Consider the following 13,839-nt stretch of genomic DNA (forward strand, 5'->3'; position numbering starts at 1 on the left):
CAGATAACTAGTGTTCCTCTATTTTCATCAGTTCATTTGTGTTTGGGGCTTTTCTGGAACATTCTGATGGTCAATAAATGTTAGCCGTTATGATGATGATCACAGAATGTCAAATAGCTTGAGCCACCCTTATTTCAATCAGGATTTTCCTTTTATTGACAAGGAAAGTGTTCACTGAAACTCCTCCTGAGATTTCATAATAGGACTGATTTGGCAGGTAGAATTTCAGTAGAATCTGGAAGGTTTGTATGTGTTAATATTGGGTATGAGGTCCTTCCTGATAAGACGAAATAGTGTGAGTCCCTGTTCTCTGAGGGGCAGATCCCTGGGTTTGTTGTCCCAGGCACAGAGAATAATTCAGTCTAACCGCAGCACCAGGTGCTCCCTGGGTGAAGTGGCTTCAGCCCCTGGGGGACCTGAGATGGCAAGCCAAGGAGTTTGGATTGGCAGCCTGTGAGTTCTGAGATGCCTTTGGCCACAAGATATAGAGGGAAGAAGAATTAGAGAGGGATGGAATGGAGACAGGGAGGTGTGGAGTTAGTAGGAGTTGAGTGGGGGAGGATGTAGCATTGCTAAGCCTTTGGAGTTGTTGGTGGTAGGGGAGGTGGTTTCCAGCATAAGTCAGTAGTATTAACAGAAATAGGGACCGCTGGGTTTAGAAGGAAATGATTTCAGTTTTGTGAACATCAGCTTGCAGTGTAGATAGGAAACCCCAAGAAAACAGCCCTGCTATGATAAAAATCAAGAACTGGGTGAAGAGTTCAGTATTGGAGGTAAAATTGGGGGAGTCAATTATAGATCTGTGATAGTATTAGGAATGTAGGAATATATACAGTTTCTTAAAACTGGGACTATAGACTCAAATGAGATCCTGCATTCCTCGGATAGTGAGTGACAGCTAAGGAAAGTGCCCTCAAATGCTGGGTGTAGGAATTCAGTTCAGCTGCTGTGTGTGAGTCACCAGGTAAATTGCTCTGAGCCACTCCTTGCATTTCCTCCAGTGTTTTCCGGTTTTTAAGATTGCTCATGCACCAGAGGAGGAACTTCTATTTCCTTTTTGACCACCACATGCTGATAGGGCAGGGACTCTCCTTTAATACTGGGGAGAGAATTCGATTCAAATTTTGAAATTTAAACTAGGGATAACAGGAACATACCTCAATATTGTAAAAGCAATCTATGCTAAGCCTCAGGCTAGCATTATTCTGAATGGAGAAAAACTGAAGGCATTCCCTCTAAAATCTGGAACAAGACAGGGATGCCCTCTCTCTCCACTTCTCTTCAACATAGTTCTCGAAACACTGGCCAGAGCAATTAGACAGACGAAAGAAATTAAAGGCATAAAAATAGGAAAAGAAGAAATTAAATTATCACTATTTGCAGATGATATGATTCTATATCTAGCAGACCCAAAAGGCTCTACAAAGAAACTATTAGAGCTAATAAATGAATTCAGCAAAGTGGCAGGATTTAAAATCAACACGCATAAATCAAAGGCATTCCTGTATATCAGCGACAAATCCTCTGAAATGGAAATGAGGGCAACCACTCCATTCAAAATATCTTCAAAAAAAATAAAATACTTGGGAATCAACCTAACAAAAGAGGTGAAAGACTTATACAATGAAAACTACAGAACCCTAAAGAGAGAAATAGAAGAAGATCTTAGAAGATGGAAAAATATACCCTGTTCATGGATAGGCAGAACTAACATCATCAAAATGGCGATATTACCAAAAGTTCTCTATAGGTTTAATGCAATGCCAATCAAAATCCCAATGGCATTTCTTGTAGAAATAGAGAAAGCAATCATGAAATTCATATGGAAAAATAAAAGACCCAGAATAGCAAAAACAATGCTAAGCAAGAAGTGTGAATCAGGCGGTATAGCGATACCAGACTTCAAACTATACTACAGAGCAATAGTAACAAAAACAGCATGGTACTGGTACCAAAACAGGCGGGTGGACCAATGGTACAGAATAGAGGACACAGAAACCAATCCACAAAATTACAACTATCTTATATTTGATAAAGGGGCTAAAAGCATGCAATGGAGGAAGGATAGCATCTTCAACAAATGGTGCTGGGAAAACTGGAAATCCATATGCAACAAAATGAAACTGAATCCCTTTCTCTCGCCATGCACAAAAGTGAATTCAAAATGGATCAAGGAACTTGATATCAAATCAGAGACGCGCCGTCTGATAGAAGAAAAAGTTGGCTACGATCTACAGTCAGTGGGGTCGGGCTCCAAATTCCTCAATAGGACACCCATAGCACAAAAGTTAATAACTAGAATCAACAAATGGGACTTACTCAAACTAAGAAGTTTTTTCTCAGCAAAAGAAACAATAAGAGAGGTAAATAGGGAGCCTACATCCTGGGAACAAATCTTTACTCCTCACACTTCAGATAGAGCCCTAATATCCAGAGTATACAAAGAACTCAAAAAATTAGACAATAAGAGAACAAACAACCCAATCAACAAATGGGCCAAGGACCTGAACAGACACTTCACAGAGGAGGACATACAGTCAATCAACAAGTACATGAAAAAATGCTCAACATCTCTAGCTGTCAGAGAAATGCAAATCAAAACCACCCTAAGATACCATCTCACTATAAAAACAGCATTATAAAATTTACGTATTTTATTTCACAAAGAAGACAGAGACTCTAAAGACGAAACTTTAAATTTCAAAAATTCCAAGACCAAAATGTTTTATAACCCTTCATTTTGTATGTGGTTTTCAATGGGTATAAAAATACTCTGTGGGTGTGTGGGTGGTTTCTCATGTTTTGGAAAGCGGTGAGAATATGAGATGCTGAGCTTTGGGTTCTGGGATGAGAGCTATAATTACTAACTCTGATTCTGCCCTAAGATTGGCTCATGGGTGGATATCTGGTCTCTAGAAACCCAATAAGCTAGAATCCACAGCAGTAACCCCCCAGCCCCCCAGAAATTAAAGGAATGATTGTGATGGCGAGTGGACGGAATGCACCTTCCTCGCCTCTTCTATGTGCAGGCCATTCATTCCCCAGCTACTCAGGTCTGCATGGTGAGAGTGAAGCTGTTGCAATGGCGACTCCCAGCCTGGTGCGCAGCAGCAGCTGTGATGGAAACAGTTTTAAATATAACCCAGGACTTATTTCAAATCCTCCTCCCCCAGGTCTTGGCGGATGTGGTAAACACCCTAAAAATACCTGCTGTCTGAACTTTTGAGGTATCTGAAGAGGAAGGGGCAGGTACTAGAATTGGGGTTGGAAGAAGTCCACTGTTGGTAGGAGGCTTGTCCGGCTACCAGGACTGCTGCCCACTGGGCCTGCTCCCGAAGCTGTTTGGTGAGCTGTGGACCATGCCATCCTGTTAAAGCATAAGTGACTGCTCTTGAGTCTGATATTCGCTGCTTTTGGCAGGTTTCAAGGAAACTATTCATAGACTAGACATCTGTTGTGTCCTATTGACCTCAGACCTGCAGCTGCCAGCATGTATTCATACAGTGTGTCGGGTTTTAGTTTTAGTTCACAGAATCAGAATTTTAGAGCTGGTATGGATTTTAGACATTGTTGTTAGTAAAACCATTAAAACCCATTAAATTACTACATTTATGAAGTCACATTATTGTCTCTCTATTTTGTAACCATAGGAATTTGAAATTGGAGTCTCAGTCTTTGATTATTAAAAGAAATCACTCTCATAATAATATAATATAGAATAGGATCGTGAAAACCAGTCTTTAAAAATCATCGAGTAAGTAATTCCATGCAAAACTTTTCTTTTTTTTTTCCCCTTTTGTGGTACTGGGAATTGAACCCAGAGATACTTTACTGCAGAGCCACATCTCCAGCCCTGTTTAGTTTTGATTTTGAGACAGGGTCTTGCTAAGTTGCTGAGGCTGGCCTGAGACCTGCAGTCCTCCTCATGCCTCAGCCTCCTGAGTTGCTAGGTTTACAGGCTTGTGCTACCATGCCTGGCTTCCTTTTCCTTTTCTTTCTTTTTTTCTTTTCTTTTCTTTCTTTCTTTTTTTTTTTTTAAAGGATCAGTGAGGCTCATTTCCTCACCTGGACTTCAGTGTTTTGAATGTAAATTTCATTGGTAACACAGCCAGACTACCAGGAATCTTGCTTTCAATGGGAAGACTCTCAGTATCCAGATTCTGGAATTGTAAAACATAATCATGGTATTACAATTGAAGGACCATCGGTGAGTTCTGTTCCCCAGGAAAGCAAGGTTTCCTACATTATCCATAACACTCATGAGACACACATAAAGTTGTAGAAGCAGTCAGCGTTATCTTATAAAGCAGTATAAGTTACCGACTTTTTAAATGTGTGATAACTACTTTACCCCAATGTCCATCAGTACATTCTGAGAAGCTCTTGGGAGTACAAAGCCTGTGCTAGCAACTGTGCAGAGAGCAGAGAAGCCCTCACTAAGCTTGCACAGTAAATGGAGGAGATGGAACCAGTCTGTGCACTTAGTTTTTAATATATTGCATTATGGTGGTTATAACATTGCCTTAATTGTAATGAGTATATATCCTCCACTGTGAGCTTCTGAAAGCTCCTTTATATATCTGGAAGAGTGTTGGTTTGTTTAACTATGCATTGAAAATAAATTGAAAGTTTTCCTTGAGTGATGGACACTATCAAAATGGTTAGAGTCTTTTTTTTTTTTAATGTTAGTTAATGTATATCTGAAATAGCACTTCTAGAAGCTTATGTTTTTTAGGATCAGTACACCTAATAAAAACAATAACACACGAAGCACCCTGGGATACAGTCTGCTTTAGAAAGGAGATTTGGTGACATTGTGGAAAGAGCATGGCTTTGGAGTTGTTAGTGCCCTCTGTTGTGAAGAAGCCAAGGAGGGTGTAGACACTGGGCAGTCTCTTTCTGTCCACACATATCAAGGAGAGAAGGGAAGAGGTAATGTCTGTAATATGTTATGTTTGGTGGTATAGTTCATGGCTTCTCAAATGTTTCTTCTTTGAAATTCCAGAATGAAGAGCTTCGAAACTTGTCCCTTTCTGGCCATGTTGGATTTGACAGTCTCCCGGACCAATTGGTCAACAAGTCTACTTCTCAAGGATTCTGTTTCAACATCCTGTGTGTTGGTAAGTGATTGGTCACCTGCTGCCCAGCAGGGCATCTGACCCTTGGATGTTGGCAGGTGAGTGTCAGAGGCATGTTTCAGGGAAATAAGGAAAATGATGCTTTTACTCATTTTCCTTCGGGAAAGCAAGGAAATAATACTTGCTTTACATAGGTAACACTGTTGTAAAGACAGAGTTGCATTTGGGCAAATGCTTTGTAAATGTTGAGGTGTTACTCCAATTATTATTTTTGTCACATGGTCAAGCAATATCAGTTTAATATGGTTATTAAAATACTTATTTTAATTTTTTGGTAGGGAGTGGGACATGGACCCTAACTAGACTATAGAAAGTTGAAAGAAAGAACTGAGATGCCTGAAATAAAAATATTCAAAAGCTTTATAAGAATCTGCTTCTAAAAGATGGGCTGAGGCTCAGTGGCATAGCACTTGCCTAGCAGGCACAAGGCATGATGCCTAGGACCCCCTTCAAGATTATGTTATGTTATATATATATTTGTGACTAGAATCTGTTTCTAGGTTTTTCTGATTATAGTGAAATAATAATCTCCACTGAAGTCTTTTTAAGATATACTACCTGCAGAAAGTGAAATCTAGCACTCTAACTACTTAACTATCCTTATGCTGTTTAAAACTTTTGCTTCTAGGACAGAAGACAGTCTAAAAATTCTACTTTATAACTGAATTTTTTTTTCAGACATAAAAATATAAATGTTTTATATAAATGTTAATATAATAATATGTTTATATAAATTTGATATAAATGTTTTATATAAAAATATAAATGTTTTACCTTAATTATTGAATTAGCCTTCTGTCTTTAGTTGGGATCTAAAAATGACTTAGTTTGTTCTTGGTAGACAGATGGAAAAGTCCAAAGGATGACATGCATCTGCAGTATATTTTATTCAGATCCCTTAAATGTTACATGTTAGCCTAGGCCTTGGTGTATTTTCTTTCTCTTCTAGCCATATCCTCGATGGAGTGACTGAAGTACTGGGGATTGAACCCAGGACTTCACACATGTGAGGCAAGTGCTTTGCCACTGAGCTACATCTCCACTCTACTATTATTTTTAATTTTGAGGCAGGGTCTCACTAAGTTACCCAGGGTGGCTTTGAACTTGCAACCAGCTTTTAAATTAAGAAAAGGAAGGTAGAAAACAAGGAGAAAAAAGTAGAAAACCAAAATATAAATCTTCTACTGTCTCGCCACCCTCCCTGAACACGTGACCGTGACCAGGCTAAACAGCAGGGGGAGGCTCGGGCTGCATTGTTTTCTTGCCTTATTCCTCTTTGCATCTAGATAGCACTTGAGACAGATCAAAGCCGTTCTGTATGTGGCCAAGTGGACCGTTCTTCCTTTCAATTTGACTTACTTCTGTTGTCCAAGTAAAATGAAGTGCATTTAGAAAAGGTGTGCATTCAATGTGAGAAGCACCACTGACTGACTTGTTAGTAGTGGCATTTGGGGGAGCAGATGTTTTTCTTTTTCAAAAGCTTCTTGAGGAATCCATAGCCTGTGGCCTCTGCCTTGGGCATTATGAAAGCCCGTAACATAGAAAGCCGTAGTTGCCCGGTGCGCTGGGCCAGCTTGCTGCCTGGCATTATGTCTTAAGCACTGGATAAGGAAATGACTGGAGAGAAATGGCCAAAGCAGCCAACTCTCATGCTTTCCTCCTTTCCCTGCATGAAAGCCTTTTAAAATTCAGCAGGGAATCTCCTGCACAGCAGCTAGTTCTACAGAGTGGCATAAATAAGTTGTCTTTTGGTACATGCTCACTGCAGAGCAGGGCAATTCTTCATTAGCATAGCAATTTGTTGGCAATTTGTTGGTTTTCTGTAGAAAATTATGCTAAATTGTAATCTTGGGGCAATTACTGTTCTGGCTTTCAAACCTCCCCGGCCCTGTCTCCAAAATCGACTTCAAGAATATATCTGAAAGCTGTGTCCTGACTCCTGCATAGTAGTGGAAATCCTGCCAGTGGAACTGGACTAGGTGGAAGGGTCAGGTCTAACCAGCTGTGTGGTGTGAGTGGTGCAGTGGCCAGCCTCTCGTGTTAAACAGCACAGTTCTGATGCTGGTTGGAATTCCTCACAGGCCACACCAGTGCTGCCCGGTTAGACTTGTAAGCACCTGCTATTCTGACTTCCCTGGGTGGGTGAGAATATCTGGGATTCTTAGATTGTGTTAAGAATGTTAAATATGGTTAAGATTAGTTTTTTTTTTCAAACTTAATGATTTGATATATACTTAAAGTTTGAAAGTTATAAAATTTCCCCTTTTCACTTCCCACTCCCATTTCCATTCCATAGTGATAGCATGTAGGATCCTCCAGGAGCTTTCCACATCTTTCTGTGGTAAGAAATCATTTCTGGTGGCCAGTTAACACCACCACAATATTATCTTCCACTTGTGTAGGTGGAAGTCTATATGGGTCTGCAGGGCGGTGTCTTTTTAGGGAACCCTCCAGGGCAGGACTCCTGCTGCCTGCAGTCCTTGGCTCTTGGACACTTTACTCTTTCTCTAACCCCAGCAGTGTGGCATCTCTCTAACTTTCTTGTATTTTCCATAGAGAATCACAGAGATCCAATTTAAATGCAGTTGAGACTCCCCCTAGTCCCCAACATACACTAAAAGGGTAATATGTTGAATCTTGGAATTAAGAACAGCTGGCTCCAGGGTCAGAGTGTGTCCTCAGGGCTCTATTTCTGGTTTGTGATCATGCTTGCTTCTGCTGGGCTTCCCGTTTGGGCCTTTTCCTCCAGCAACAGTCTGGCCTCCAGCAGTTACCAGCTTCGCAACCCCAAGCAAAAGAACAAGCCATTCTAGACAGGTCTTGCTGAATGTCACAGGATTTCTCTGACTAACCAGGACTGGGTCACATACTTAGGCTGACTGGGAGGTGGGGTCAGTCCACTCCAAAGCAAGGGACTCTCCACAGAAAGAAGACATTGTGAGAAAGGAGATTGGGCATGGATAGACACCTACTAAGCAGATAAAAACAGCTCCCTCACAATTACCTAGGTGTGTTTTGTTTTGCTTTTACACAAATGAGATCATGCTGTTTATATTGTTTTATCAACTCCACGATAAGTCCTGGATATCTTTCCATGTCAGTATATTTAACTCTCCTATTTCATTTCCATAGCCCTTTGGAGTCTGCTGTAGTTTGGATTTGGTTTGAAAGTAGTCCTCAAGAGTTGATGTGTTAGGGACTTTGATCTTAGCATGATGATATTGAGGGTTGTGAGATCTTTGAGAGTTGAGGGGTAGTAGGAGGTCCTTAGGTCACTGGGGGAGCTGCTCTGGGATTAAAGTATAGTTATCATGGGCCCTTTGAGTCAGTTCTTTCAAAAAGGTTATTATAAAAGAACAAGCCTGGCTGTTCCCCAGACTCTTTGGTTTCCTGTCTGGCCATATGATCTCTTCTGTCATGTACATGTTCCCACGATTGTTGTGCTGTCATCATTGAGGTCCTCACCATAGTTGAGTTGTTGCTGGCACCAGGCCCCGCAACCTACAGAACTGTGGACTAAATAAACCTCTTTTCTAATAAAGTTCTCTAGCCTCAGGCATTTCATTATAGTAACAGAAAATAGATCAATACAGAACCCTTTGGTTAAAGCTGCCATTAGGTCTTTGGGGGATATGGTGTCAGTATTAAATTATCAATTTATTCTCAGGATAGAATGCCTCAAAACCCTTTACCACAAATATTTTAAAGAAAAATACCTACATAAGAAATGATTCTCATTGTCAGTCAATGATTTTTATAGTTAGAATCTATAAAGAAATGTTCTAGATAATCAAAACATTTGGACAGCCACATACAGGATTAGGTGTCATATTTAACTTAAAGCTGTCCATAGTCATTTCTTTCCAACTTTTCCTCCTACTATTTTTTTTTTTTTTTTATACATTATAACCATGTGATATTTACTTTCATGTGATAAATATGGAAGGGGATTGAGGATACAAAAGTTACAGTTCTATTAAAGAAGTTTTTTTTATCAAAAAGGCTGTAGAGTCATAATTTCATTTTGTAACAAGAGCTTATAGGTAGAAAGCAGAGGAAAAAACCAGGACAGAAACTGGTATGAATTTATTCTAGTTTCAGAAATCCTGAATTAAGTTTCCACTGTTAGAACCCCTCTCTGTTGAGTCTTGGGAATAAATGCAATAGAGCGAGAAAAGTTTTCACTTACCTAGGAAGAGAATTCTGATGCTAATCAGATAACAAAATACCCTGGAGTTAATGGTTCCCCCACTCCCTATTTTGCTTACAACATGTTAAACTACTCCCTAAACTACACTTTAGTTTAAATAAAGCCTTTATGTATTATCCAGGCTGTATTTCTCCAAAGAATCTAAATTAGATTCTAGTATTCAGCCTCTTTTCAACATTTTAAATGTATGTATCTTTCTCATTCATTTTCCAAAATGATAATGCTCTGAGAAGCCTCATCTGCATTGATCCAGCTGTGTGTCAGTTCTTGGTGAACACAGAAAGATGAATAAGATATTGTGATATTTCTGCTTTTGAAGAGGAACAAATTCAATAGAAGAGTTAAAGAAAATTAGTAGTACATTTAGAAACTAGATTAGTTTTTCTAAATTCAAGCTTAATTGTTTTGAGGAGATGAGAGAAGAGGAATAGAAAACAGACACGTTTAAGGTTGTTTTAATTAAGGCCAAAAGTGTCAACACGAACGGTAAGGCTTAATAATCAAATCTTAAAAATTGTGATTCCATCTTTTTCCAGGAAAAGTTATGCATTGCTTATAAGGTAAAATGAATGAAGATAAAATTGACTCCAGAAAGTAAGGTGAAGCCAAAGATAGAGTCAGAGCTCAAATTTCCTGATAGCAATTAATTTGTGAGGGAATACATTTGTCTCTCAACTTAGTGGTCATAGCACGGAGAGAATTCTGATGCTAATCAGATAACAAAATACCCTTGAGTTAATGGTTCCCCACTCCCTATTTTGCTTACAACATGTTAAACTACTCCCTACTACGCTACACTTTAGTTTAATAAATACTTTATTGAGCACATATTACATGCCAAATAGCAGTTAATAGTTTGACAAATGACAGATTTATAGTGTCTACAATATAAAAACAGAGATAATTTCTCTGGAAAAATACACCTGGAGGGGCTGGGAATGTGGCTCAGTGGTAGAGTACTTGCCTAGCATGTATGAGGCCCTGGGTTCAATCCCCAGCACCAACAAAACAAACAAACGAACAAAGATATACTTTGGAAATTTCTCTCATGGATTTTCAGAAAAGAGATGGGGTAAATATGCTGTTTAGATTGGAGGGTATCCTCTAAATCAGTGCAATTGATTGATGATGTAACATGTCATAGGCTGTTCCTTCAAGTTCCCCGTGCAGGCTGGTGGTGTTGTGCTAGAGCAGGTTTCATTGAAGATGAAGGTGTGAGGAGTAACAACACAGCTTATAGGCTTACAGCTCTCTGGTAACCCAGCTCCATCCAAGAATAAAATCTAGACTGTACAGAAGGCAGGCAGACTAGCCAGCCTGATTACTTTCCTGAGTAGCCAGGCTTGGCAGTTAGAGCCGAGGATGCTAAATCGTACATCAACTATTTGATCAATTTGCAGTTACCTTTTAATTAAATTAATAATACGATCTTTCCGATGTTTTTTTCATATCCACCTTGGAGCTGATAGGTGAGATAGGCCTGAGAGTAGAGTGGAAGAGGGGGGATGCTTTCCCCTGGGATGTGGGGGGCATGTTCGCCAGCACTGGGGCGGCAGCAAAAACAGAAACCACAGATAGCACTTCATGAGTGACTCTCTAATTACTCCCGTGACCAAGTGTTCAGGCAGATGAATTGACAACAAATAAACAACAAACCAAAAAAATCTACCAAAGTGGCAGATCTCAGAATAAATCATCACCATGATCTCATTTTCATCTTCAATTAATTTTAATAAATGCCTGGTGTGTCTGGTACTCCTCTAGGGAGTCTTCTGCAAAGTCTATGTGAGTCGTTGATTTTCTGAACATATTGTTATGGTTGTTTGGTTTGGACTGGAACCTCTACCTCATAGGCTCTGAGTTACTCAATTAGAAAGACACTTTTTTGTTGCTCTTGTGGGTCCTCAAAAGTATAGACAAGGCCCTTCCTTCAAAGTTCAGAGAGGAGTCTCAAAGCCAAAGTATTGAAGACTCCGCTAATTCCTTTTATTCCAGAACTGTCATTTCCTACTGAACTGCCTTGGTGAATCACACCGCCGCTAGCATCGCTGTGCCTAATTATGGCTCTCAAAAGCACAGAGCATAGAAATGGAAAGCAAAACACTCTGAAATTTAGAGGAACAGTGGTTTTTTCAACCCATTGATTAACCCTGTGCTCTAAGTAAGGCCTGGAATGCTAATTGTTCATAATTTCCACCTTAATGTAAATGATCATTAAGATTACCATGCCTTAAAAAAAAAGTTATGGTGCTGTGGATTCACGTGTGCTAAGTAATTCTCAACCTAGTAAAGGAGATGGTAATTTCATTCCTATCTAAGGAGCCTAGAATTCTTGCCTTGTAAATTGAAGTCTTTATTGCTGTCCTTAGGGAAACAGATGAAAGTTAAGTAGGTCACTTTCTACTGACAGAACCTTTGACATTTTGGAGAGATTTTTATAAGGGTGCTCTGATGGTGTCCTATGTCCATGACCTGAAAATAGGTAAATCCTGTAAAGAAGTTGGCTGTCCTGGAGAGTGTTACACACACAACGTGTGCTTACACTGATTCAAGTACTATTCGTATTGAGTTGCCTATCAGATTCGTTATAAGAGTGGGAACCGTGTTTTATTTCTTATCCATTACACAGTAACTTTGTTTTGCTTAAAGTTGATTTGTTAAGCCATGAATTGTGATTATGAGCTTGTTAAGCTCCATCACATTAGGGAGCAGAGACTGGTTTATTACTTGTATTGATGAGGTTTTTTGTAAGAGTATTCAGGGAAATAGGGAATACAGAACATAGCCAGACCTCAGAACAATCTGGAACGACATTAGGATATTACAGAACTGCGGGCAGTGTCATTATTTGTTTTTGTTCAAACCTTTATCCCCACACCTATGCTTGTTACATAGCAAGTATTCAAGTATTAATTTAATAAATGGGTTTCTGATACTTTATTCTACTGTATTGATCTGTTCTCCTCCTAGATTCCCGGCTAGTGGTGTATCTACAGAGAGGCTTCTGTTTAATAAAAGCCTTTGCTGTCTCATGGCTTTTGCTTATTTCCTTCTCTCTCTACCTCTTTCCTTTCTCATGCCTCTACACTGTGTGCAGATTGTATGTCTCCACTTCAAATAGAGACGTTTCGATTGGATGGGTGCAGTATGCATAACAGTCAGGCTTTTGTGATTGTCTTCAGGTCAGGAGCCGAGCCCTGGCCCACTTATCTGGTTAACTCACAAGGTCACAGGGTATAAAGTCTGGTCTTGCTCATGAGAAGAATGCGGTCATGGTAGACATGTGGAATGTTATTCCCATAACAATAAATTAGAGTCTGTTATTCAGCTGTGTTCTAGACCAGATTCTAAAACATTAGCCCTGTTCATTGTTGTATTCCCAGAACTTAGCACAAATCTTGGCACTGGAAAAATATTGGCTAAACAGAAGCTGATTAAGGAGGAAATTCTGTGATCTTAGATCAGGGACATAGTGTGAAAGGTTAAAGAGTAAGGGAAATGCACTTGAACAACTCTTATCATATAAACCAATCATAGTAAGTGGCAAGCCACAGAGGGCCTCTAATCAAAGAAAGTATGCATCTAGGAAGACTCCATCTTACTTTAATTTTGGATTATGTTGGAAAGCAGCGAGTATAATACAGAACTTCTAATTAACAGGTTTTGTCCTTATTGTGGGAGTAGCCCTAAGGCTACAGATTCTGAAGCTTTTCTTTTTCTCATGGGATGTCAGCATCAAAGTCATTACTGCAATCCTTCAGATGAGGGAGTGTTTCTAGGAATGTCATCAGCATAAAGATTTATTGAAAGGGCTCCTAACCATTGGCATGTTTAAATTGACCTAGAAATTGGAGACATTTTTTAGATAAGAAAAAATAAAAATAAAAAAAGAAACACCAAAAAAGGCATCTTTCTGGTTAGTGTTTCTTAGTTTCTACCTCTCTGTCTCCACCATCATATGCTCAACCACCTTATCTTTGATTTAACAGCAGAATTAGAGAGACCATTGCTTGGTCCCATTTTGAAAGTTGAGCTGAACTTCATGGCTCCACATTTGGGTCCCACCATTGGATTGGTAGAGTTGTTCCAGGTGTCTGCCACCCTGCTTTGTACATATGAGGGTCTTGATAAACATTTATGAATTGGAATTGTCAGTGTAAATTAATAATGTTATTACTTAGCACAATTTAATTTCATTATCATTAAAGGTGACCAGGAAACTGGGAAGACTAACAAATGTTGGCCATCTTATCTCCAGCTGAACAGAGAAAGAAAAGTAAAGAAATATATTTGGAAAATACCAGGCATGCAGTTTTCTGTGTAATAATAAAGTCAGGATGTTGTGCTGATTGAAGGTCAATGTCTGAACTGCACATACCTGGGTTAGAACCCTAGCTCTGACGCTTTGCAATATAACTTCAGGCAAGATACTTATCTAAACCTTAGTGCTTCATCTGGAGGAAAGGAAACCATGGTACCTATTTCATGGGG

At 39.4% G+C, this 13,839-nt stretch overlaps 1 protein-coding gene and 1 non-coding gene across 14 annotated transcripts in view; both read left to right on the plus strand.

The window, feature by feature from the left end:
• The window catches only part of Septin11 (septin 11), a 140,367-nt gene that overhangs the window by 44,472 nt on the left and 82,056 nt on the right, over nt 1-13,839 (plus strand). For all 13 annotated transcript variants that reach the window (XR_009228292.1, XM_058584281.1, XM_058584258.1 and 10 more), the window contains exon 2: nt 5,006-5,120. Coding sequence is in view for 12 of the 13 variants with exons in the window: in XM_058584281.1 (XP_058440264.1) it covers nt 5,006-5,120 (115 nt within the window). In the remaining variant the exon portion in view is untranslated. The remainder of the gene's footprint in view (nt 1-5,005; nt 5,121-13,839) is intronic.
• Nucleotides 10,280-10,354, plus strand: Trnaa-agc (transfer RNA alanine (anticodon AGC)). Its single transcript has one exon. It is a non-coding gene; the product is annotated as a tRNA-Ala (tRNA).

Source organism: Marmota monax, unplaced genomic scaffold (assembly GCF_021218885.2).
Source record: "Marmota monax isolate L192 unplaced genomic scaffold, Marmota_monax_Labrador192_F-V1.1 WCK01_AAM20220418_F8-fsc00112, whole genome shotgun sequence".
Lineage (NCBI taxonomy): Eukaryota > Metazoa > Chordata > Mammalia > Rodentia > Sciuridae > Marmota > Marmota monax.